General features: G+C 51.5%; 1 protein-coding gene across 5 annotated transcripts in view; it reads left to right on the top strand.

The window, feature by feature from the left end:
- The window catches only part of Ttc28 (tetratricopeptide repeat domain 28), a 710,286-nt gene that overhangs the window by 667,502 nt on the left and 15,590 nt on the right, over nt 1-27,194 (top strand). For all 5 annotated transcript variants that reach the window (XM_087198497.1, XM_087198496.1, XM_021257148.2 and 2 more), the window contains 4 exons: nt 10,873-11,017; nt 20,274-20,453; nt 21,461-22,181; nt 26,955-27,079. In XM_087198497.1, the coding sequence (XP_087054623.1) occupies nt 10,873-11,017; nt 20,274-20,453; nt 21,461-22,181; nt 26,955-27,079 (1,171 nt within the window). The remainder of the gene's footprint in view (nt 1-10,872; nt 11,018-20,273; nt 20,454-21,460; nt 22,182-26,954; nt 27,080-27,194) is intronic.

Here is a 27,194-nt window from a genome sequence, read left to right as displayed (position 1 = left end):
CACACATGTGTATGGCCTGCTGAGAGGGCCTCATGGGTCATCCCTTTGCTGAGTGCTCACAGGAGACACTCTGCTGATCAAGGGGCAGCAAATGATGGGGTGTGTAGCCAGTGGCAGGGTGGGGGAGGCTCCCAGGGAGCTGGCTGCCATGCCTGGAGTATAGGGAAAGCCCCTGCAGGGCCCTCCTTGGCCCTTCCCCTCTGTATTCAACACTCTGCAGAAGGGCAGACTCTGGCAGTGGGGAGGAGGCAGTGCCCCTAGAGCCTGCCTTTCCCTCCAACTCCATGAGTGGAACCCCGGCCTGAAGGGAGGTGGGACAGGACAGGACAAGATATGGGAGGCAAGGCATGGGAGGAAACAGAGTCAGAAGAGGAAGTGGAGTCAACTGTTCCTCCAGGGTCCACATGGCCAGTAAGCTGGCACCCTGTACTCATGCTTTCCTCTGCACCTCTGCTGAGCACATCTGCACAGATGTGTGGCAGTGGTTCTTTGAGAGCATCTGTGTGGGTCGGCTGCAGCAAGGCTGCAGGAGTCCAAGAGAGACAGGCTCTGGGTATCACTGCACTCCTGGCCTAGGTGTCCCTCCACAGTGAGGCCAAGCACAAGGGAGATTTTGGGCCCTGGTGCAAGGTAGACCTGGATTTGAAACCTGGCTCTACCCATTGTCTGTAGGTGATCTTGAGCCTTTTGGTTTTTTAATCTGGAAAATGGGGTAGCATTGCCACCTGATGCAGTCGTTACAGTGTAGGATGACTGTGAAGAACGATTGATAACTTCTGAGTGTAGGGAGTCCTTTCTCCTGACCTTGGCTCTGAGATTTCCATGGCGTCCACGGCTTTTTGCAGGGGAGGGGATAGAGAGTGATCAACCACTCAAAAGATCCATAAGGTCAAATCACACAACCCCCGAGTGGGTAACTTGATGCCTCTTCCCTCAGCTGACACCAGAAAGACTACTCAGATGCACAGTGATGGACCAGTCCTAAAACAGTGACTCCTGAGCTTTCTGCCCAATGTCCTGCCATCCCTGACCTCTGCTCTTTGCTGAGTATTCTCTGTCACTCCCACCTGGACAAGCCCCTGTTATACCCACCCTGATGTAGTTGTCCTAGGCAGGGGCCTCCCTGTGACCTGGCCCCAGGCAGGAGCCTGTCCTGGCATCCAGGGACAGGCACAGCCCAAACTTCCTTGGGCCTCTCTCCCTCTCTGATGTGGCACCCCCCCCAGCCCTCCATGTGCTCTCCACTTGCATCAGACAGCACAGATGCAAATGAGCTATAGGTGGGAAAATAAGACCCAGTAATGAAAAGTCACTTTAAATGTGGGTCTGTGGAATAGTGACTCATTCAGACACAAAAGGAGTCCCCAAAGATTGCCTTTAAATATCAAGCTTGGCAATATATTTTAAGACATAATTTAGTTTATAAGCAGTATTTTCTTTACCAGTTTTTTTTTCCCCAGTACCAGAGATCGAACTCAGGACCTTGTGCTTACAAAGCAGGCACAATGCCACTGAGCTAAATCCCCAGCCTGCCTTTACCACTTTTTATTAACTTTTTGTTCCAGAAGTGATTTCAGAGTTTCTCAAAACATAAATGGTACTAGATTATATAAAAATAAATGGATGAGAAACTTATTAAGGAGGGAAAGTGAAGGTAGACAAGAAGGCGGCGGCGGCGGTGGTGGTGGTGGTGGTGGTGGTGGTGGTGTGTGTGTGTGTGTGTGTGTGTGTGTGTGTGTGTGTGTGTGTGTGCGTGTGCGCAAGCCCATCCTGCTCCATCTTAGCCTGGCCTCTGACTGTCCCTGAGGTCAGCATAGATAGGGCAGCTTCCTGCCTGAGGGACTGGCTCTGCCCAGACCTACTGAATCTAGGTGTGTGGTTTAATACAGCCCAGGCACATTTAAGAAAGTTGAAATTGGAGAATGGCTGCTGCAGCTTAAACCCAAACTCTCCTTGTCCAGTACAGATTTTCTGGGCTACAGGTACTAGACCTCATCTGCTCCTCCCTGCATCTCTTGTCCCTATTACAGCCCACACCCCCAGGCATCTCATGCCCCAAATGCAATCTGCTACTAAGACCTGCAAGTGGCTCCATCCTTCTGTCAGTCGCCACTGCTATGCCTGCTCCTTCCATGACCACTATTTGTGTGAAATTATCATGTAACATAATCCTGGGAACAGAGGTTGCTAGTGTTCAGCCAGATTAATTATCTCATTCTGGCTGTGATTCCTCCCTACCCAGCCCAAGGCCACTGCTGGTCCTCTGTCCTCCCCTCTGATCACCTCACACTCGGAGGCCCTCCTTATGTTGTCCCATCTGCCCTTTCCCGAAACCTAAAGAATCTTGGACCTGCCCTTTCCCACCTCAGAGTCTTATCTTGAGCTCCAGGACACGGCCAAAGAAGGCTTTTCCTAAAGGGCCATCTGAAACACAGTGTCTTTCACCATCTGTCTGGGTTGCCCCAACTGGGAACAGGTTCTCTTCTGAAATTCCCTTGCACTTTGTCTGGTGTAGAAAGCACCACCCTTCATTACATAGGTCTGTGACCTCCCAGGCCAGGCAGCCACTCAAGGCCAAATCCCATCTGATTTCACTATTTTCCCCAGGGTGCCTGGCACAGTACCCTCTGTTAAACATGTGCAGAAACTTGCTGACTGACAGATAGAGGGAGGGACAAAAGGGAAGAGTAAAATAGAAAAGGAAAGGAAGGAAGGAGAAATGGAGGGAGATTGCAGCCAACATTAGAGAACCATGACAACTACTCTAGCAGAGATGAAGACAGCAGTGACCATCTGTTGCTTTCTTACCGAGCACCCAGTGCTGTGCAAAATGCTTTCTATGTGTTTTCTCAGTCAGTCTCCAACAGCCTCAAGGGGCACTATTAGGACTTGGAGGCTCAGAGAGATTAAATTTGTTGCCCAATGTCTCACAGGTAGAAAGTGATAGAACCTGTATTAGGATCCAGATCTGTCAGACTCCAAAGAACATGGTCCAGTCTCAGGTACCCACCCATCTGACTCCTCTGTCAAATGGTCACCAGCCTTTGCCTGGTGTCTTAGTTACTTTTCTCACTGCTGAGACAAAACACCCAGCACCCAAAGTTAGAGGAGGAAAGGTTTATTTGGCTCTCAGTTGGTAGAGGTTTCAGTCCATAGTTGGCTGGCTCCAAGGCAGGGGGGCATGGCAGAGGGGCGTCACAGAGGAGAAACAGCGCATAGCGGGCAGAAGGCAGCAAGCTACTCTTTCTGTTCCTTATATCCTATCCAGGCTATCCACTCTTAGGGTGGATAGCACTCACACCCAGGGTGGGGCAGCCTTAATCCTAGCATCACACACCCTAGATCCAGCCATCTCCAAAAAGCTCCACCTATGACCACATGAGGCTTTGGGAAGACATCTAAATACAAGCCATAACACCTGGATTCCTCCTGTGACTGTGAACTTTTCACTTCCTGCAGGAGTGTGCTCTTTGTGAACTAGTGAGTAAGATTCCACAGAGTTATGTGAGGGAATGGACTTGAATCACACAGTGCCCAAGAGTACAGAGGCTTTACCATGGAAGGAGGTTTTACCATGTTGCTGGACACACACCAGCTGAGCATACTGCACATAGCATATTTCTCTCCATCCTGAACCCAGTGGAATCCCCACTTCCCACTGGGGCTTCTGTCCTGATCCCACATGGAATCAGAAGAAAAACCCTGTACAAACTGGTTCTTCCATGGTGACATCCCCAGGCCTGGCCACAGCACCTCCTGGAGGTCACAACAGAGATCAGATGGAGTGGGCAGAGGCGAGGCACTGCCTGCTTCACGTGGCCCCTGCATAAGGTACTGGGCAGGCCCAAGCTCTTCATCCAGGCAGGGAGCCTGATATGCCCAGGAGAGCCCCTGAACAGGAGAGGGAAGCCACACCACCCCAAATGACCCCTGGGCTGAGAGGTACCAGGTGCAAGGGAGAACAGGGTCTCTGGCACCAGAGCCAGCCAGCATGGCCTGGAAGGAGCAAGCACAGAGTAATTAGGAGGTAAGCTGGCAGAAAATGCCAACAGTTTAAGTACTTAAAATGCAGCATTTGATGACATCTGTGTCCCAGAGGAGATAACCTTTCATGTGAGGATGCTCATGGAGAAGCACCACTGAATGGTTGCAGAACTGAAAGGGGGCATTTCTGGCTATTTGAATATAATAGAATTGTTATAGTTTTTCCACTGTTTCTTTAAAACCCATGTTCAAACCTCAGGCCAGCTCCCAGTCCTCAGATGACTCAACTTGAGTTGAGAACCCACAGGGAATATGGGCGCATCCCTGTCAGTGAGGGCTGAGGTGAGTGAGAAAGGAATGAAATGGTTTCCCAAGCAGTGCTGTCCCGAGATCCCAGGAGAGAGCGAGTTGCATCATTGTCCACCAGGAGCTCTCAGGAGAGCAGCCCTCAGGGAAGTAGGGAGGCCAGCAGAGAGGTGCGGGACTCTTGGAACAAGCCAGTGAGTGGGTGAGGAGCAGGAGGCCCTAGGACAGCCTGGCCAGCACAGAGTCTGGATAGTCAGAGTGCCTGATGGGGACATCCTGAGCACACAAGGAGCCCTGCTGAGCAGAGGAGAGATGGCAGGGCCGAGGGACAGCTGCCATATCTTGAGTAAGCCACCCCGGCACAGGAAGAGGGCCTGTTGTCCTCGCCACTCTGCTCACTGGTACCTGGAGGCCAGGCCAATCCTGCTCACAGCCAGCCCGTGGAAACTGGTATCCCCCAGGCCTGCCTTCTTGGGGGAGAAAGCATCCAGATGAGGGCACCAGCTGACATGGCACCAACCCCCTGCAGAACAGACACCTAAGCTGCATCGCCACCTCAGGAGATGCTTCACCCTGGCTCTCTACCTGCCCCTCCTGACAGTAGGGCCACTGGCGGGGACACAAGAGGGCTGAGTGGGGTGTGACCCTCACACCCCAGCTCTGGTCCACCCCAGAAGGGTCTATGTCAGTTCTTTGCCTTCTCCCCTCTCCCTTCTGGTCATCCTAAAGGCATCAAGGCCACATGTGCCCTGGGTGAGTGTTCCTGTGACTGGTGGGGACTGAGCCCCAGAGGCGCAGGCGGTCGGAAGCAGAGAGGAGGTGGGAATGGGGAAGGCGCTCCGTGGCAGCCTGGACTCCAAGACCACATGCATGCAGGCAGGCACACATGCATACTATAGTCACCAAGCCTGGCTTGGTCCTTGCTAGCCTGTGAACTCCAGAAGGGCAAGGCCCATGTCCCTACAGCTTGCGTGTCAAATGAGCAAGTGACCCCATCATTTCAGCTTGGTGCTGTGAGGTACAAACCACAGACAAAGCTAGTTCTTCCTTCACATTGCCCCTTTGTGTGTTCTAGAAGTGTCATCCTTCCCTCTGTTTCCCGTACCCTGTTGGGGTACCCTGCCTCTTCCCAGGCTAGGGAGTCTGGGTCACATTCTAACAGTGTCCCCTCCACCCTCCAACTGTGATGTCCCTGTAGGGGGCAGTACCAGTACCAGGCAGCCTATTGACTTGGTTCTTCCAGGTTCTTGCGATGCTCCCAGCCCCACTGTCCAGACAGGTGGGACAGAACCTCAAGCCTCAAAGAGGCCTTTTCTTAGTCTCCCCTCAGGAAGAACTGAGCCCTGTTCCCCTGTTCCCATCTGCTGACCCTACACTCAGACACTGACCTGCCAGGAGGGAGGCTGAATCCTCCAGTCCGTACTGCTGCAGCCACTGCCTGAGAGCCAGGTCCATGGGGAAGAGTGTGGGTGAAGGGAGCACAGGGCAGGGGACTTACAGGGAGGGCCTGCCCCAGTGTGCTGAGGGGGCTTGATGGAGTGCATGGGGCTCAGTCAGGGGCTCATTCAGATTTCCATCCCAAGTATGGAAGCCTGAGAAGGCAGTGTGCATGCTGGCCTGGGACTCACCTTGGCTGCCGTCTGCACTGGGAGCTGATGCTCTCTTTAAACAGAGCCTGGACAGGAGGTCAGGGGAGTGGCAGCAGCACACCGGGCAGGAACACTCACTGCCACAATGTTTCCCTGAAGTATCCTGCTGACTACAGTCACAAATCTCCCACCTTGGAACATAGCTCTTTATCCCAGGAGGGATGATTCATGAGCAGCCAGTACGGCCCAGGCTGGGTGGTGTTTGTCATCATTGCAAAGACATAAACCGCACCCCTGATGCCTCTGCCCCCTCAGTGGCTCTTCACACATCATCTCGTAGCTCTGCATTTTGGACAGGCAGAGGCCTCACCACCCTTCCCTGCATGCTTGCTCCCATTCCTTTCCCCACCATGGCCCAGACTGCTGTGCTGCAGAGAAAATGAGTTTTTCTCCAGAAGTAGATTAACATCATCTGAGGAATGAGCTAATAAAGACTGTGCAGTGTGAGAAAATCCTCTGCCCAGGGCTGAGCTGTCACTGAGCCCAGGTGGAGCTGGGCAGGAAGTGGACAGAGGATGACAGTGAGCCAGCGCCACCTGCTGGAATTCTGGGGTACCCCAGCTGTGAATCCCACACCCACGGTGGAGGGAGTGCCACCATGCCACCATGTGAACTCCTCAGCTGGCCAGGAGGGTACAGTGAAAACCCCTGCAATGCTAGTGTCACTCTCTCTGAACCTTGGTGCTCACCTGTAAAGGCCCAGCGCACCTCACACGCCTTGGGTGGGCAGGACAGCCTGGCAGCATCGCAGGGCCCCTTTCACAGCTCCTGTGCTAATGAGAAGCACATCCTCTGGTCTTGGAGTCCAGACAGCTGAGGCAAGTGCAGTCACTCCACAGGAATTGGAGCAGCCCAGTACCTGAGATGTTGCCCTTGTGACCCCCACCCCACCCCTGTGGCCGCAGAAGCACTGAGTCTTTATGACAGTGCAGGAAGTAAGTTGCCTGTCACACTCCGTGTCACATGTGCTGACCTCTGTAAGCAGCTGGGACCCAAGCCTGGGGTACCTGCTGCCATTCAGCTGACTCTATGGCCCCAAACTGCACTTCACCACAGGGTGCCATCTGTGTTCAGTGGTGCCATCTCTCCTAGATGGGTGACACCTAAAAGCTGTGTCCTGACTACCCCATACCTGACATCTACATGAGGCAAACATGATGTGGGAGGCTTAGCAGTGGGTTGAGGGCTTGCCTGGATTGAAAGGATTTTGCTTTCTTATAAGAAGCAAGTGAAGAAGGGGTAGAGAAGTGGCAGGCTTGGCTAGAGTCCACAGCCTTGGTGGCATGTCAGGCCCCTGGTAGTCCCGCCTGTCCTCTTAAACATTCAGGCCGCAGCCCAAGGACTGACTGCACTGCCTTGCTGCTTTGAGTCCTTATGAACATCTCTTCTTGCAGATCTCTGCCAAATGCACCCAGTACAGCAGTTGCAGTGGGCCAGTGTAATTGTAGTAAGAACCAAGCCAGGTGATCGAGAGACCACTCACACTGGCACAAGACAGAGGGCAGCAGCAATTGACAGGTGAAGAAGCCTCCAGCCCCTGGCACAGCCAGAGAAGGTCTGAGTTCTGCCTCTGGTCACAGCCCAAGATTCTGTCCACACCTGTGTACCCAGAGGACCTTCAGGATCTGAGGGGCTGTCAGTCACTCTTGCTCTTGGTTTCCTGCCCCTCCTCTGTTCCTGGGTCTGTGGCTCTTGGCTTTCCAGTGGAGAATGACTTGTGCTGCTGCCCTGCTGCAGTGTGTGGCACTGAGGCAGCTAACATGGAAAATTGGGAGGTAGCTGTGCCTGAGGAGCTACTGAAAGTCATGAGCCCCAGGCTCCTGTAGGAACAGAGGCAGGCAAAGCCACTCTCTGAGGGCTGGTAACAGAGACCTCCTGCTGAGGGAGAAAGGTCTTGTATGGGTTTACTCTGACCTCTAATTATGGTTTCAGGTGAGTTGTGTTTTGGTTTCTTAGTCACCAACTCACTGTTTCTGGCCTTTTGTTTTCACTTGAAAAGGTCCTCTTAGGGACAGGTACCTTTGGATGAATAGCAGTGTAGTTCCAGGGCTGGCTCGAGCTTTCTGCCTGACCACTGGGAGAGGGCAAGTGCCCAGGACTATAGCTGCAGAGGCCATTGGTCTGTGAGCTTCCAGGCTGCAGCAGGGGCCAGGGTGGGCAGCTGAGAGCCACCTCTCAGTGCAGCCTCTGGGGGCCAAGATCGCTCGTGTAGATGGGGCAGGGCAGGCTGGACAGACTGGGAGAGAGCAGGACGAAGTTCAGCACCAGGCAGGTGGCTCTGTGGAGACTTAGACACAGACCCATCCGCCCCACCAGGCCTGGTCCACGAAGAACCGGCACCACCTAGAAACAGACCCACATGCCTAGAGGTGCCAGGGAAACCTCTGCAGATCCACTGTGTGCATGAGTCACCAGCCCTGTCTGGAGACAGCTGACCACCCTCCCTTCTGAACCTGGCTGATGGTGAGGTTGGCAATGGCCCAACTGTGGCTGTTGTGCCAAACCACTGGGGACAATGGCAGGGTCCTTAGAAAGGACTGCAGATGCAGGTGGCATCTCTCTGCTCATGCTGTGCGAAGGAACTGGCAGCTGAAGAGGCAAGTGGCCTGCTCTCCAGAGGGTGACCAGAGCCTGCCAGGCCCACCACCCACTTGCTCTCCACTCCGTTCTGCACTCCTTCCCCACACGCCCCTCACACAGTGGCCCAACACTCGGGCCTCCATTTCCTAGTGTTGTACCTTTCCTGTGTTGTCCCTCTATTTGGAATGACCTCTTCTACCTTGTCCAGCAGGCGGGCCAGCTCCAAATCATGCCCTGTGGCCCAGATCAAATAGTGCTCTCTCAGAAAGCCGCCCCTGGCCTGGGCCAACCAGTAGCTATACAGTATGGCAGTGACACATGTATTGGGGGTCAGCACTGCTAGGTCTCCGTAGATGCCAGCGACGCACCATGGTGCTTGATCTATAGACACCACTGCCATCAGTACCTAAGCCCATCCCACCAAGACCACCACCAGGAGCCCCAGCCTGGCCTGCCACTGGCCTTTGCAACAGCCCCTCTGGTCCTTGAATTCCATACAAGGCAGCAATACAGCTTTCTGCAGATGCAGGGGACCGATGGCAGTGACTTGCTCACAGCCGGGGTGGATCCCAGCACTTGCATCTCATCACCTCCCTCCACATCATCCTGTCTGACCCGTGGCTGGGGTCAGGCTCTACTTCTCTAGCCCGCACCCCCGAACTTCCCTTCAGCAGCTCCTTTACTGGGAGGTGGACAGGCAGGTCAGATTGGGTGGAGGTGTTGGTGCTCAGTCGGAGAGCGTGAGCCCATGGTCCAGGCAGACACCACTGAGGGCATGAGACATGAGGTGCCCTGCCGCCACCTTCCTGTGGTCTGAGAGCACGCATGTGCAGTAGCACACAGCGCCATGACAGACGCCACATGACACATTGGTGTGTCTCCTCTGGAGAACAGTGTGGTAATCGCCCCTTCAGGGGAGAACTACCCTTTGCAGTGTGTTCCGTGGTACCTCTTGAGCCTGAGCATCACTCCAGGGCAGTCTGTGCTTCACTGGCTCTGATGGCAAAGACACACCACTGCCCCAGTCACCGATAATTATGTTTCCTGAGTGAGTGGGCAGATGTGAGCAGCTCCCCAGGCTGCCACATCCTGCTGCTCAGCTCTGCTTTTTGGGGAGCAGGGTGGGGGTGCACGTTCAGAGCTTAGCTTAGTGTGACCTTAGAACTTAGGTCAGGTGGAGCAATGCAGAGATCCCTGAGAAGGGGAGAGGAGGGGCAGGCTGGAAGCCAAAGCTGGGGAACACAAATGGATCTTCTGTACTATCTCCTGGAATGTCATAGATCTTGACCTAGCTCAGGAGGAAAGCTACCTGTGCCTGGTTCTTGAGCAGTAGCTGGATTGCTGTCACAACCAGCTACCAGAGTACTTGCTGAAGCCCAGTGGTGTATCTGGTATACATCAAGGTCCCTGTCCTGAAGGGCCCTGCAAAGGTAGCAGAAACTGTAAAGCACTGTCTAGATCAAGGCTGACAGGTCACTGACTACCCAGCAGGTATACAGAGAATGCAACTAGATGGCTATGCAAGGGCCACATGGCAGCAGCAGGTTCTGAGAGGATGCTTCAGGAAGCCCTGTCTGTGTTGGGAATAGGTTCCCACTCCCTGCTGCCTCTCCTCTCCTGCTCACCTGTGTGCCCTGTCCTCTGTAGGTCCCCTGAGACTGTAACAATGCCTGGCAGACACCTGGTACTCAGGAAACATTTTCTAAACAAATCAGTGCATGCCCTCATCCTATGTTGGGAGTGTGACACTTGGGATATTAATAAGACTGTGCATGGAGACACTGGAACAGAAATTGAAAGGTACAACCAAAACCTGCAGCCACACGTGAACAAGCCCCTCCGCAGGCACTGCCCACTCTGCAACTCCCAGCATTGCCCCCACTGCCAAGGCCGCACCTGCCAAGGCACATGGCACAACCGAGTGCCATGGCGGGGCTCAGGCAGATGCCCAGGGACTGGTTTTGAGTTCACAGTGGAACCAACATGTTCTTTGTCCTGCCAATGGCCCCCGCATGGAAAGTTAATAGGCAATGGGGAGCTGCCCTTGTCGGCCTGGTGGCGCCGCTGATTCCTCACGGCCCTCATGTTTGCCTGCACACAGTCTCTTCTCACAAGATGTAATTAAATCCTCTGAACAGCACTTTAGGACACTTGATTATGTAGAAAAGCCCCACGGAAATGGAAGCTGTTGTGTGCAGCTGGCCTGCCCTGTGGTGTCTGACTGTGCTCATTGTCGTGTGAAAATCACCTGGAAGGGAGGAGAGAAGCCCTGGCTGGGAGGGAGGCTGACAGAGCTGCTGTGACCCCGCCTGCTGCTTGGGTCTGGTTCATCTCTTGGCCCTTCTCTCCCCAGGAGCTGCCAGAGCATGACGAGCTTGTTCAGTAACACCATGTCACCCATCAAGGACGGGACCTCCTCTCTCCCCCGGAGGCAGAGCTCCTTTGCCAAGCCCCCACTCCGTGCTCTGTATGACCTGCTCATCGCACCCATGGAAGGGGTAAGTGCCTCCCGGGGCACAAGGCTCCTTGGTGTCAAGACACATCGTTTACTAGTCAGTGCGCCCGTGTATCCCCCGCAAGATACAAAAACGGGCTCCCAAGACGTCCAGACATTTCCCAGAATGTGTGCCTTCTCTGCTCACCCAGCATCTCAGTCACATGTGACCACTCCAGTGGATGCATCTTCTCAGTTGGCTTCTTATTGGTGGCCGAGGCCCTGAACTGGGATTGGCAGATCTGGGTTCAAGTTCTAGTACAGCTCCACATAAGCTGAATAAATACAGCCTTGGTGTCCTTAGCAACAAAATGACATGGTGCTCCCTCTGAGGTTCAGGCAGGGACACACACCAGCAGAATGCAGCCAGGGTCCTGTGATCCTGGGCTTCTTCATGCCCTGGACACCCTGTGGGGAATGAATGTCTCCCACTGCTCCGCCTCCCGCTCTGGAATCTCAACTGGACCACTTGGAGCCAGAGCGGGGCTTTCTGGAGAAAACCGGCCTCAGAGAACTGTCCCGCCTTGCTCCTTCCCTTGGCCTGAGCCGGGGGCGGGGCGGGGGGGGGCAGGAGTCACCAACTGCTCTGCGGTCCAGCAGTACACACCCTGACAGAGGCGGCCCTGAGGGCTTTCCCGCTTCACTCTCCTGGTCCATGTGCATTGCCTTTTAACTCAGACACAGCTCTTTGGGCAGGACTATTGTGGATCAGAATGGTGAGCTGACAGGTGTCCTGTAGGAGGACATAGGTGGGGCAGGTATGGTCCATCCACAGTGGTTACCACTAGGTAGGTGTGTGTGTGCAGAGAGCCACCCCTCAGGAAACCACCTCTTCACAAGGGTTGCCAGACAGTGCCTATACCTGCCTCTAGTTGCCCTGTGGCTTCGCTTGCTAGAGATGTGAGATGCATGAAAAGCAGAGCCCTGGGAGCCAGTAGCTGGCCTGGTCTCTGGCACTGGCCTTTTCCTGGCTAAGCCACCTTAGCCAAGCTGTGTTCCCTCCTTGGTCTCTGTTCTCTCACTGGGGAATGAGGACCATGTTGCCAAGCCAGGTTAGCACAGCAATGGGATTGATGTGCAGAGCACACTGGGCGGTGGCAGCAACTGTCACCTGGTAAGGTGCGGCTGTGCCAAAGGCACGTCTTCAAGCGCAGAGCCACTGCCACACTTTGGCCATCCCCTACACCGCTCCTCCAGATGCGACTCTCCTGTATGATGCCGAGGCGTGCAGTCTGCCACCCTTCCCTGCTCAGCATCCTCACCCCTAGACCTTCCTTTAAAGAGATGACCATGACTGCTGAGACCTTTCCAGTTCGAAGAAACTTGCCCTGATTTGTGCCACACCTCAGAGGAAGAGAGATGCACCTAGCCCCTTAGGCTGCTTTTCCAACTGTCCTGCACACCATCTGGGTGACTTACTGCCTGCCTGTCCTCCTACTTGCCCTGAGGTCCTATGTGCCCTAGGCCTCCTGTTCTTGACGGGTATGGACTCTCTGTTCACTCACTTGGGCCTCTTGGAACCCTTTGCATTTGGGTCCTGGTACTGCCCCCAAATGTTGAGTCGGTGAGTGAGGGAACAGGGGCAGAGGGAGGCTGGCCTTGACTGTTGGTTGGGTGAAGGACATCTGGAGCTGGCAGGCTCCACCCCCTCCCTGGCCCAACTCAAGTGCAGCCTCTGAAGCCTTTCTGGTGCCCTGCACCCTGCCCCCTTGCCCTGCACACTGGGATGTCTTGTGACACCTGGTGGTTGACTGGACTCAGGACTTGGCTTTCTGCAAGCCTTTCATTCTCTACCCTGTGACTCAGCCAAACTCCCTTAAGGCAATGATGTACCCTATCTCTGTATGTGGGGACATTTAGTAAGGTTTCTGGAGTAATATTGTGGCCTAGGTTGGCACAGAAAGCAGAAGACCTAAGGAAGAAATGGGTTACTTGGCTTCTTATGCCACTGTCAGTGAATTAGGCAGAAGGAAGACCAGGCCTGCTTCTGTCCACCAGCTGGCATGGCACTGGGTGCTGGATGATTGTGGAGCATGATCGTGGCCTAGTGGACGTGTGTGCAGTACAGTGGTGATGGTGACTGTGGGGCCCCATATCCCAGGGGGAAATCAGCAGTGGAAGCTGAGAGCAACCTCGGGGCTCTGGGGGTCTCCACCTGGGAGAGAAATGGGTACAGTGCCAGTGGCACCTGAAGAGGATTCACCAAGAGCATGAAATCAGCACTGGGTGTTTCCACAGTCTTTCTCCCCAAGGGCTTTCCCTTGCAACTTAAAGAATAAAAATATGCTAACAGGCTAGTGACAGCCCATCTCTGGATATCCTCATGTCCCCCCAGGGGTGTTGGAGAGATAGAACATCAATCAGAGCAGTGCTTTAGAGAGCTTACTGGGGAGAGGAAAAGGCCCTGCTGCCAGGTGCACCTGAACGTCCACCGTGGGGAGGGGCTGCTTATCTGAATGCAGTTGAGGGCCCATGTTCACCCTCACAAGGCTCTCAAGTCAAAAGCATATCTCTAATTCCTTAAAAATATTCCTTTTTTTGTGAATTAGATATTTAAACACAGTGCTGGAGTTAGCTTGCTTCAAATGAGACAGAGCGCCATTTCTTGACTAACTAAAGTGATCTATTGCAGTCGGGTGTAGTGGCTCATGCATATAGTCCCAGTGAAGTAGGAGGCTGAGGTGGGAGGATTGCTTGAACCTGGGAGTCCAGGGCCAGCCTGGATTACATAGGGAGACCTTGTCTTGAAATAAATAACTAAATATAGCCAGTCTTAGTGGTGCATACCTGTAATCCCAGCACTCAGAGGCTGAGGGAGGAGAATTGCTGTGCATTCAAGGCCAGCCTGGACTATGTAGCAAAACCCTGTCTCAAAAAACCAAAACAAGACAAAAAAAAACCCTAAATATAATTTTTTTAAGGCAGAATCTCACTGTCTAGTTCAGACTGGTCTTGAACTTATTATGTAGTTTAGGCTGGCCTCAGACTTGTAGCAATCCTCCTGCTTCAGCCTCTTGGATGCACCACCACACTTGGTGTAAAATTTTAAAAATAGAAATGAAATAAAAGCGTCCATTTTGTTTTAATAAAAACATTTCCCTGAGAAGTTGGAATCTAATTAAAGGTCCTCTCTACCCCCACTTTCATCTATTTATTTAGAAAATGCTATTGACCTGTTCCAGGCTCTCCTAAACACAGAGAAGACAGCTGAGGAGCTGGGCCGGGGTGGCAGGCCAGCACCAGAGGCCTCCGCTGGCTGCCCAGGCAAGGGAGCCAGGCTCATTGTCCCACTTCCTCCTACGAGCCGCCTGTGCACTCTGGCGGCCACTAGAGGGCGACACACTACCATCAACCAGCCCAGGAGCCCTGTGTTGTCAGCTGCCAGACAGACCTTCTCCCCTTTTCAAATGAGGCTACAAATCAAAACCGAAAGTCCACGATCATGATTCATTGACACTTCAAGACTAAAACGATTAGCCTCTTCACATGGGGCATATAATTATTTGAACAACTGCCTTTGTTTAGTCACAGTCGTGTGGATAAGGGACTAGGTCAGACATTATAGAAAGTAGAATAGATAATATTTCACCGTAGGCCTTGCACCAGCCTTTGATTTAATTTGGCTTAAGGGAAACACTGTCATGGCTCTTTCCTGGAATCATGCTGTCCTTTGCTGTCAGGATGGGGCAAGCATGTCCACTTATCTTTGAGGAGGGCTCAGCTACTTCTGCACATGAGCCATCATCAAACATTAAGTCAAATCCTGTCTGATATGCAAGGGAGGGAAATGTCACCAAGGAAAGTTACAAGTGTTCAGTGTGAACAGGACTGGGAGATGTCTGTGTCTGCAGAACTATGTTTTCGTTTGTTTGTTTATTTGTTTGTTTTGGTACCGGGGATCAAATGCAGCACTATGTTTTCATCAAATTAGACTGAAGGATGGTAATCTGTGCCTTGGACCTGGTCTTCTCCACTGGTTGAGAAAGGACAGATGGGACCAATCCTATCCCTGCCACCCAGATGCATAGGGCCACATGTGGACATGGTATTTCGAGTCTGCCTCAGAGCTCTGCTCCTGAGCCCTCCAACAGTGCCTGTGTGACAAGCCCTTGGGGCTGCTCTGGGCAAAGCCAGGCATCCATTCCCAGTCACATCTCGCCTTGGACTGCAGATGAGCTTTGTATGGTGCCAGGGTTGCTTAAGCCAGGACTGCAGGCATCAAGGCCACATGAGAACAGAAAATTCCTTGATTTGGTCAAGTCAGTCTTCAAAGATGGGGGACCTTTCAGAATCCTAGAATTTGGACTTGTGCTACTTAGAATGACTCTGTCACCCTTATCTTTACTTTTGTTTATTTAAACTCTGTTTGCCATTTAATTTGATTTAATTTGGTTTAAGGGAAGGTTATAGGACAGGGAGCAAGAGTGAATGACTTTGGCCAGAAAGAAGAATAGTGTTCATTCTCTGCTTGTGGACAAGACCAGAAAAATATCCTTAAAGCTTGATGTCTGGGCCACTTAGATTGGGGAACTGCTCTCCCAAACTTGAGCTTGGGGACATTGCCTGAGTCCCTCACCAAGAACACAAGTGAGGCTGTGGTTCTGGCGAGTGTTGAGCCACAGGACAGCTTGGCTGTGGCTGGGCCATGACTGCGACCACTCTGAAGACTCCCTTAGTGTTTGTTTGCTAAGTGCCCTGCAAGCCAAGTAGCTTGATGAATACTTTGCCCCAGGACAGAAGGGTGAGAAGGCTGGGCACTGGGCACCTGTTTTTTGGCTAGGCTGGGGCTTAGAGATAGCCAGGGAGGTTCTCTCCAGAGAAACAGTCAGATAGAGACTCTGGAGTCTGGAGTGGAGGACAAGGCCCTGGAGACAGCAGCCCCACCACCTGCTGTCTAATTGGTTTCTGATTGAGACATCTGTGGAGATAGTCAAATGAGGACAGACATCACCCAAGGACAACCAGCATTTCCACAACTGATTAGGAGGAGGAAAAATGTAGGCAATTACTTGCAAGCTGTAGGCGTGACCAAAACCAACAGTGTGGGCACCCCAGGAAGATGAGCGAGTCCCTAAGGAAGTGGTGGTCTCACCTGGGGGCCACTCATTCCTTGAGCCTTAGGGATGTGCATGGACCACGTGTTTCTTAAGCCACGAGAACTCTGGGTGGGCAGACATCAGCTACCAGGCAAGAGTCTGCATGCATGGGAGTGCCCCCTGCTGGCTGGAGCCTGCGGAGCATCAGGTTGTGTGCTGCCCTGGTTTCTTTGTAGAGCTAGCTGTAGGAAGGTGATCGCCTGGCCAAGACTCAGGGGACAGAAGTGTAGCCTTCTGGGCCCATGGATGGTGTCTTAGTTACTTTCTTGTGGCTGGGACAAAATACCTGACACTTACAATTTAAAGGAGGAGAGGTTTATTTTGGCTCACAGTTTGTAGATATTTCAGTACAAAGTCAGATTGCTCCAAGGCAGTGTGGCAGGGCAGAGAGGCATTCCAGAGGAGAAACAGTCAATGGCATAGCAGACAGAAAGCCACAAGCAACAGCAGCAGCAAGCCTGCTGTCTTTCTGTCCCTTTATATTCCATTCGGGCTACAGGCCTTTTGGATAGTGCCAAGCATATTCAGGGGAGATCTTTCTGTTTTCAGTAAATCCATTCAACTGCACCCAAAACTTTCTAATTCTAATCAGTGAACTAATTTAGTACCACACACCTTTAATCCTAGTATTACACACCCTAAATCCAGCCAGCTCTGAAAAGCCCCACCTAGGAGTGCTTTGCAGGGAACACCTAGACACAAGCCATAACATTCCACCCCTAGCCCCCAAAAGATTCACGCACATCCCTTTATGCAAAAGACATTTAGTCCATCACTGAAAGTTGCCCAAGTCCTAACAGTTTCAGCACTGCTGAAAAGTCCAAGTCCCAACTCTCTTCTGAGATTTAAGCTGTGAGCCTCTGTACAAATGAAAAAAAAGGTAAACACTCCCAACATACAATGACATAAGATAAACATTCCCATTCCCAAAGGTACAAGTAGGAAGACAGAAAGGAATGGGACCAAAACAAGACTAAAATCCAGCAGGGCAAACATTAAGTCCCATAGTTCCATGTCCAACATCTGATGCAATCTGTGGCAAGATGTGAACTCCAAAGTACTTGGGTGGCTCTGCCCCTGCAGCACTGCTAGTGATTGTAGCTGCCATGGCTTCTCTCTTGGGCCAGCTTTGCTCACTCCCCAAAGCTCTCCTCAGATGATCCACATTTCTGGCCTCTCCAGCCTTCTGGGGTCTCCATTGTACCTTTAGCTTCACACTCACAGCTTCACAAACTGGCCTCTCAGGGCCACACTGCCTGGCCTCCCAGGTCTTCTTCTGAAGTCTAGGTGGAAGCTTTCCTGATCCCACAACTCTTGCATTCTACATGCACATAAGACCAGCACCATGTGGCTGATGGCAAGGTCTGCTGCCAGTAGGGGTTGAGTGCCTGGATTGCTGAACACTGTGAGCCCAAACCCTAGGAACAAATTATCTAGGCCACTGCCATTCTGAAACATGGTGCTCTGGGGCTCTCTTCTCAAAGCAAAATCTTTCACCTTTGCAACTTCGAGGCTGCAAAGGCTGGAGTACTGCTGGTTCTTGTGATGTCCTCAGGCCATCTTTTTATCATCCTATTCCTAATCAGAAACCAAGTTTTCTCCTCTGCTCCATCTTTGCAGTCTGCAACTTTATTGGAGCTTTCTTTCTGGCCAAACTCAAAACATATTAAATCATTCTGCTGGGGCATTTACTCTTGATTCTCAAGGTACAGCTGGCTAAAAGCCCCAAACAGTAGCTATCCCACTGCCTCAACATTAGACTGCCTTGAAATTTTTTTCCGCCAGATGAATTAGCCTGATGCCCTTAATCTCAGTCTCAGGCAATATCTCTGAATATGAGCAAATTGCAGACAAATTTTCGACACATGATCAGGAGTCCAACTGCCACTTCTTCCCAATTGAAACCTCTTCACCCTGGTCTCTTCCTGCTGCATTGCAGTCAACATTCTGGTCTTTGGAGCTCTGACCAGAATCTCCCATCAAATTCAGGGCTTCTTCTTCATTTGGCATCTCCAAACTCTTCCTATAAGGTAATTCCAAAGGGACCTGAACTATATGGTCAGCTACAGTCACAATAATAACCTCATTCCTGGCTCTAAAAGCGGTCTTAGTTACTCTCTTGTTGCTGAAACAAAATACCCAACACCCAAGGAGGAAAGGTTTATTTCAGCTCACATTTTGTAGAGGTTTCAGTACATAACTAGCTGTTTCCAAGGTAGAGTTGCAGAGGGACATCAACAAGGAGAAATAGTCCATGGCAAGGCAGGCAAGAGACAGCAAAGCAGCAAGCAGCAGGAACAGCCTGCCTTCAATTTTATCCCATCCACCTATACCCAGGGTGAGGCTTCTGTCTTCAGTAAATCCATTCAGCCACTCCTAGAACAATGCTAATTCCAATCAGTGGACTAATTTAGTACCACATACCTTTAATCCCAATATCACACACCTTAGATCCAGCCAGCTCTGAAAAGCCCCACCTATGAGTGCATCAGGCTTTGCAGGGGACATCTAGATACAAGCCATAGTACTTACCCAGCAATCCATAGTCTACTTTTGGTTCCCCTGGAAAGGTACTGTCAGGACCAGGGATTTGTCCATGAGGGACATGTGTCTGGGGGAGGTCAGTGGCCTGTGGCATGGCATCTGACCAAGCTTGCCTAGAGTTTGGGCCTGAGTAAGCAGGAGCTCAGAGAGGACCTGCAGGCCTGGGGCTGGAACCCTGTCAAAGCTTTTTCAGTGGCACCTGTGACAGCCAAGAGTAGGCTCCTTTTGCATGTGGCAGGTGGCTGAAACCCCCCCCCACACACACACTATGTTGTCCACATATCTGGAACACAGCTTTTAGGGAGTGGTGAGCAGTTGAAAACCCTCATAGATGCTGACCCTATCACCATAGACATAGCCCCTTCAGCTCCACCACTGAGGCCTGCTGTCCGAGTTCACCGGCTTACTGCCAGCATGGTAGTACCACCTTCTAGAGGGACGCCAGAGCCACAGCCCCTGCAGGTCCAGCCAGAAGCCTTGGACACAGTGCATGGTGCACACGCGCCTAGATGCCTGCAGCTCTGCTCACTCCCTGTGCAGACCCAGAATCACCCATGGACAGCACCAGGGCCACTGGAATACAGCCTGCTTCTCTCTTCCTGTAGTTGCAGTAATTCCTTTAGCCTTTCCTAGGAAAGTGCTCTGAAAACAATCTGTGCTAACAATTTTCATTTCTACGTTCTTTCAGTGCAGCTAGAATTTTTTAAAAGTCATGAGAGTTTGTGTATCTTAGATGTCCTACCAAGCATGTGTCACTTTGGGTTAGCTGAGTGCTTCCGCCACTGTCAGCCAAGTGCCCAGGGCAGCAGGGCAGCCAGGTCAGGCAAGCATGTTTGCTTCCTGGGGGCACAGCTTGTCAGCCCCGCCTGGGCAGAATGGGTGAGGGGAAGAGAAGGGAAAGGAAGGCTTGTGGCTTATGTGTTCCTCCTGTCCCCTCCCTCCAAACTGCTGGGCAGTGGCTGCATCTCATACCTGCACTGCCTGAGCTGGCTGGGTCCAGTTCTCACAGGTGCCTCCTCCTCTTCTTCAGGTTCCCAGGCCTCAATCTCCATCACTGGGCCTCTTGGAAAGGAATGTGCCTGTGGAGAAATGGAATGAGTAGGTGCCTCTCTGTCTCCTCAGAGGAGCAGCACGGGTCCCAAGGCCCAGCCTCTGTCCCTTTTCCAGGGGATGCCATCCTAGTCCCCTGAATCTTCTGTCCTGTGAGTTTCTAACCTGTTTTCCCTAGAGTAGAGAACACATCCCACCCTACTAAGTCCTGGCTGCCTGTTTTGAGAGGGTTGTACCTGTGTGCCAACATATTCCCTGCCCCACATCTTGGAGTGCACCATGACACCCTGAGAAGCATGTGGATCTGCTTGTCCTTGTGAGCCACCTCCTTATTGGATAGTGACACTAGTCTCCCACCTGCCCCAGGTAACCTGCTTCAAGAAACTGTCCTCTAATCTCCTCTCCTGCCTGGCAACAGGCCTTGGGCAAGCACATCTCTCAGTAGTGCCCCAGAAATCCCCCACACTCCACCTGCCTGGTCATTTTTGCACCTTTTGTCTGAGTTCCAGGATGGTCAAGGCATCCAGAGACCCCTGCCCCATGGGTCACCTTGTTGTGCTTGCTCCACAGGGCCTGATGCACTCCAGCGGCCCTGTAGGCCGGCACCGGCAACTGGTCTTGGTTCTGGAGGGGGAACTCTACCTCATCCCCTTTGCCCTCCTGAAGGGCAGCTCCTCCAACGAGTACCTGTATGAACGCTTCACCCTCATTGCTGTGCCTGCCATCCGCTCACTTGGCCCATACTCGAAGGTAATGTGCAGAGCTCTGGGGTCTGCCTCTGGGAGGAACTGAGGCCTCGGGCCTTGGGCACACAGGGCCCCACAGGTCCTTTTTGGCCCCTTTGTTGAACTTAACTGTTGACAGGTTCACATGGGTTCAGTTTCTGGCTCATGCCTTTTTGAAGATCTTAATTTTGACTGTCTTTGTAGCTGAATTGTGTATTTCCTCACGAGGCAGAAATAGATCAAAATGAAGAACATGGCTGGCTATGGATCCCAGATGCAAAGTGAGCTGGTCTCCCTTGGCATGTGCCACCCAGTGGCCAGCCGCATCCTCACAGTGCTACTGAGGAATCAGAGGGTGTCAGCCTGCAGAAAGCCTCTATTTTGATGGCAATAGTGAAGGAGTATTTGCCAACTCATCCAGCGATTTAGAGGAGGCCTATCTCCTGGCAGGCCTGACATTTCTCTCACCCAGTTTAAGGTGGCACCAATCAGAGCTTCCAGGGTTACTTTGAAATAATTTCAAACTTGATGTTTCACAAAATATGCCAAGAGTTATCATGAGGGAAAATTTTGAGCTCTACTAGCGTCTTTTTCCTGATTTTATAATTCAGTGATATTATTAAGCAGCATATAAGATGTAAGGATACTCTTTTTGGTCCATAGAGCTTCTAATTTGGCCCAGTCTTCCCTGAGACTGACCCGCATAGTTTAAACAGTCCTTCTCTGAGCTCCTCCTGTAGGACAGCAAACAAGGTCTAAGCACAAAAACCAGGGTCATCTCATATTGCTCCCTGCAGTGCCTCTTCCCCCAGCCATCTCAGGATGGCCACAGGAAGGGTCCTTCATCCTGCCCAGTCCTGGTTATTCTCAAGAGCTCATCACACCAGGTGTGAATCTCTGTAAGTCAGGCATCTGTATCAAAAACAGGTTGAAAAATTACGGTGAATGAGGTTATTGAGGAACAGGTGCTTCTAAGACATCCAGCCACCCTTTCTGTCTGACAATGATCTGTCTGTGCATCTTCCCCTATAGGGTCACCTGAGGAAGAGCCCACCCACGTACTCCAGCTCTACATCCATGGCGGCTGTCATCGGCAACCCCAAACTCCCATCAGCAGTGATGGACAGGTGGCTGTGGGGGCCTATGCCATCAGCTGAGGAGGAAGCCTATATGGTGTCTGAGCTGCTGGGCTGCCAGCCCCTGGTGGGCAGTGTGGCCACCAAGGAGAGGGTCATGAGTGCCCTGACCCAGGCTGAGTGTGTCCACTTTGCCACCCACATCTCCTGGAAATTGTCAGCCTTGGTCCTCACACCCAATGTGGATGGCAACCCTGCCAGCAGCAAGAGCTCCTTCGGCCACCCTTACACAATCCCTGAGTCCCTGCGGGTACAGGACGATGCCAGTGATGGGGAGAGTATCTCAGACTGCCCGCCTCTGCGGGAGCTGCTGCTCACAGCCGCTGACCTCCTGGACCTGCGGCTGCCTGTGAAGCTTGTGGTACTTGGCTCCTCCCAAGAGGCCAATAGCAGGGCAACTGCCGACGGGGTGGTGGCACTGACTCGAGCCTTCCTGGCTGCTGGTGCACAGTGTGTCCTTGTGTCTCTGTGGCCAGTGCCAGTGGCAGCTTCCAAGATGTTCATCCATGCCTTCTACTCGTCCCTGCTGAATGGCTTGAAGGCCAGTGCTGCTCTGGGAGAGGCCATGAAGGTGGTGCAGAGCAGCAAGGCCTTCTCGCACCCCTCCAACTGGGCAGGTAGGGTGCTGCACAGCCTCACAGGAGAGCCTCAGGGTCAGACCCACAGCCCCTACTTCATTCTGCAGGGGGAGGGCAGGGCAGGGCAGGGCAGCTGCAGAAGATACGGGGAGGGACTTATATGCCAACACCTTTATACTCTGCCATATGGGTGTTTTCCTACTATGGTAGTGAGACCGCCCTTTGGTCCAGGGAACAGCAAACATTTGCCATCAGAGTGTGAATGCAGAGCTGGTATTGGAAACTGAGTGGCCCACTTCATGGAACCCTCCTTCAAAACCCTATGTTGGTATAAAAGGCCCTTGATTAGGATGGAGATAGCTTTATGCTCTGGGACAGATTCCTTACCTTCTCTGAAGCTCAGTGCCCTCCATGGTACCACAACAAGAGGATGAAGTGGTGCTGATGGTACCACCCTGTCCCACAGTGAGGAGGATCTGTAAGATACAGACTGAATCACCTTGTGAAACACAAGGCACTGCAAGTTCTGGAAAATCCAGTGTGTGCTCACTGGCTGCCCAGAGTGTTCAAAGGGTATGGGGAATGGAAGGAGAAGGTCCTGTGACATGTGCCCACAGCAGGAGTGGAAGGTGACAGCTGGGGTGCAGAGGTCCTCTCAGCTGCATGCAGCCGCCTGCCTCCCCTGGACTCCACATTGGAAATGTGCCCATAGCAGAGCCTATCAATAGGCAGACCCTCCCCTCCAGGCAAAGACCCATCAAGTACAAATCTAGCCATGGCCCCACTGGCCTCTCACTGTCCACACAGTTCCTAGTCCTCCAGTATACAATGTCCTGTATCCCCAAGATGCTCTAGGGCCAAGCAGAAGGCCAGCAATGGAAGAACACCAGAGATACTACTTTCAAATAGTTATATTTTATTTATTTATAGCAAAAGCTATACCATTTGTATACATATTTAAAAATTGGGAACAAAATGACTTCCACCCTAACTCTTCCTCTGAAATCCAGACAACACTGGTATCATTTCCCAAAGCTGGGTAACCCCAGAAATGGAGCCACCAAACTTCCAGGCCCAGCCCAAAAATATGTAGCTAAACACACTGGCCAGGGTAACCAGAGCCTGGGTGCCAAGGCTGCACTGCTCTTGGGCCCTGCTCTATGGCCAGGAGCATGAACCAGTTACTGAGAAGAGGAAACACTCTTACACAACACAGCCATAACATTTTTTTTTTAATCCAATGAAAAAACAAAACAAAACAAAAAAATTGCTTCCTCATGCATCTGAAAGTTGGTCCAGTGGGCCTGTGTTTTGCCTACTTTTGGCTGCTGCTTACTTCACCAGCTGCCCACCCTGCCAGCTGAAGGTGGGCAGCCGAAGGATCATGGCCCAGACCTGATGCTGAACTGCTGCTGCTCCCAGGAGATGAGCCAACCAGAGGTCACCCCATCACTGTTCTCATCACACAGCATCTGTTCCTGGCAGATAGGGGCTCAGAGTCCTACTAAGTCCCACAATGTCCTGCAGGCTATGTGGGGGCCTGGCCCCTTGTATAGGCCTTCCTCATGTGCTTACAGATGTGGTGCTCTTGAGTCTTAGTTTAGTTTTATTGAGAGACAGTATGGAAGTTGTAGTTTTGTTCTTGGGGAAATGATTTTCAATAATGCTGCCTTCTCTATTTTTGTGGGGTTTATCTTAGTCATTTTCCTTTTTGCAGGAAAAGTACCCAATATTTTTGGGTATTTTATATGAAGAGGTTTATTTTGGCTCACAGTTCAGAAGGTTCAGTTCATGTTTGGCAGGTTTAAACACAGAAATGGCATGGTAGAAGGTCCTGAGCAGAGGAAAGCTACTCATGTCATTGTGGCCAGGAAGTAGAGAGAGAAAAGAGGAGCCAGGAAGGGAGATATGTCTTTCCAGGTCATGTCCCCAGTGACCCACCTCTAACCAGGCCCACTTCCTAATGGCAAGTCAGCTGTAGCACCACATAATTCAGTCACCTTTCAGAAGCCTCACCTGAATGTGTGAAGCTCTTGGGGGACATCTAGATCCAACCATAACATTCTGCCTCTGATCCCCTAGAGATTCATATGCATCTCTTTATGCAAAATGCAACACTAAGCATTATCAAAATCTTAACAATTCAGCATTACGGAAAAGTCCAATTCCATAGTCTCCCAAGACTCAAGGCAAACTTTTAGCTGTGAGCCCCTGTAGAAATAAAAAAGCAAATTATATACTGCCAGCATATAGGGCAGGCAACATTTTCATTCAAAGGGAGAAATATGGAATATCTTAGGCACATTTGTGGGACACAATACCTGACACCTGGAGTGCAAAGGAGGAGAGGCTTATTTTGGCTCATGTTTTATAAGTTTCAGTCCCTGCATGACCACCAGCATGGTGGAAGGACCTAGGTGGAGGAAAGCTGCTCCTCTCATGGCATACAGGAAGCAGAGAGTGAAAGGAGGAGCTGAGGAGGAGATATGCCCTTCCAGATCACACCCCCAGTGACCTACCTCTTCCAACCAGGCTCTTCCTCCTAATATCACATTTAGCTATAGCATTGCCATGATTCAGTCACCTTTCAAAAACCTCATGTATGAGCATATGCGGCTTTTGGGGGAATATCCAAATATAAACCATAAGAGGATGGAAAAGAATGGGACCAAAGTAAGACTAAAACCCAGCAGGGCAAACATTAAATCCTGTAGTTCTATGTCCAGCACCTGGGTCAAAGATGTGAACTGCAAAGGGCTTGGGTGGTCCCACCCCTACAGCATTGCCAGTTTCAACTCTCATAGCCTCTCTTGGAGTAGCTTTGCTCACTGGCTTTCCTCAGATGTTCCACGTTCCTGGCTTCTCCAACTTGCTGAGGTCTCCATTGTACTTTGTGCTTCACTCTCACAGCTTCATGCACTGCCCTCTCAGCAGCACACTGCCTGAAACCTGAGTAGTAGTTTCCATGACCCTACAACTCTTGTGTTCTGCATGCCCATAAAATCAGCACCACATGGATGACACTAGCTCAAGCAGGAATCAGACCCCTTTGAATCATGGCTGCAGAGGCTTCCAAGTGCCTGGATGGCCAAGCACTGTGAACTGCATCCCAAGGAGTCAAAATCCTGGGTAGCCCATTTAAGGCAGAATGCCTGGAAACTCTTCTCAAATGAAAGCTTTATAGCTTTACATCCATTACCCTGTAAAGTGAGGGGTCTTGGAGATTCTTGCAGTGCCAGCAAGGCATCTTTTCTGTTGTCCCAATGCCAAATACTTGGCATCTTTTTAATGGTAATCTTTTCAGCAACCAAGCCCTCCTTGACCAAAATTTTACAGGCCCCATCTTTACAAGAGCTTCCTTCCTGGTGAAACTCAAAAAATTTTAAATGGACTTGTTGCTCCTATTTCTCAGTGTGAATCTCACTAAAAGCAGCAAGCAGTACCCATGCTGTAGCCTGATCATTGGACTGCCTTGAAATTTCTTCTGCTAGATTAATTAGTCTGCTGTCCCTAATCTCAGTCATCCACAGTCTCCAGACATGACAAAAACATAGACAAATGTTTTACCAAAGCATAACACAGAGGATCTCAAGTCTAACTGGCAATGCAGTCCTTATTCCCAACTGAAACCTCCTGAGCCTTGTCTTTACTGTCTATTTCTATCAGCATTCTGGTCTTCTGAGCTCTCTCATCAACCTTGGCTCACAGCATTCTAGGCTTCTCTACTCAGTATCTCCAAATCTTTCCAAACTCCCTCTGTGAACCAGTTCAAAATGCTTCTGAACCGCATGGTCAGATAGAGTCACAGCAACAACCCCACTTCTCTGGAACCAAAATCTGTCTTAGTATATTCTTCATTACTGGAACAAAATACCTGATACCTGTAACTTAAGAGAGGAGAGGTTTATTTTGGCTCATGGTTCAGAACTTTCAGTTCACATTTAGAAGGCTTAAAGAAACTATATGGCAGAAAGGCCTGGGAGAAGAAAAGCTGCTCACATGAAGGCAGCCAGGAAGCAGAGAGAAGCTGGGGGCGGGGGAGATATGTCCTTCCAGGTCTTGACTCCAGTGGCCCATCTCTAACCAGGCACCACCTTCTAACAGCAAATCAGCTGTAGCACCCCCATAATTCAATCACATTCCAAAAGCCCCACTTCAGCACATGAGACTTTTAGGGGACATCTAGATCCAAACTAACAGGATGAACCCAGGGCTTTGCACATAGTAGGCAAGCACTCTGCCAATGAGCTACACCTCCTGCTCTGCCCTGTTAACTTTAGAAATGCTCATTCTCTTAGTAAACCCTTTCTTTACATGACTGGGGCGCAGGTTTCCCAAAGGCCATTTGGACAGAAGAGGTGCTGGGTAGGGAACTCAAGGGCTGAGCAGAGATAGTTGGATGCCTGTACTCCTTGGACCTGTTGGTCTTTCCCACCTAGGCTTAGTTTGCTCACTCTTTGAACTCAAGACCTCCTTCTTGGCTCCCTTGTCTACTGGTGTCCCTGCCTTGGGCGTGTTCTCTCCCACAAGGACTAAGGAAGAGAGATGCAGAGGAATTTTAAGGAAAGCAAGACAAGGCATTGGCTCCCAAGCTCCTCACTACAAGTCTACAGTCTTTATTTACTTGAGCAGTGGGATGTTCTTGATCCTAAAAGGAAAGGGACATAGGGTGCTGTGGCAAGGTGGATGTCCTTCCTGGGCCAGGCTCTCTGCTAAATTAACCTGAGCATTGCTTCATGGTAGGAACCAGCTTGGGGGACAGAGCTGGCTGAGGCCTTCAGCCACTGCTGATATAGCACATGCTCTCCACAGGGTTCCTTCTCATCGGGAGTGATGTGAAACTGAACAGTCCCTCCTCACTCATTGGCCAGGCCCTCACGGAGATCTTGCAACACCCAGAGCATGCACGGGATGCCTTGCGAGTGCTGCTGCACCTGGTAAGAGGCCAGCAGGGGACTGTCCCTCAGAAGGTGCCAGTAAGAACTGGTTGGAGGGCTGGGGATTTAGCTCAGCAGTTTCGCCACCTGCTGCACAAGCACAAGGACCCGAGTT

Source organism: Heterocephalus glaber, unplaced genomic scaffold (genome assembly GCF_053883595.1).
Source record: "Heterocephalus glaber isolate CG9 unplaced genomic scaffold, H.glaber_assembly_v1.0 deba00001687, whole genome shotgun sequence".
Taxonomy (NCBI): domain Eukaryota; kingdom Metazoa; phylum Chordata; class Mammalia; order Rodentia; family Bathyergidae; genus Heterocephalus; species Heterocephalus glaber.
Note: the sequence above shows the minus strand (reverse complement) of the source record. Positions and strands in the feature narration are given on the sequence as shown.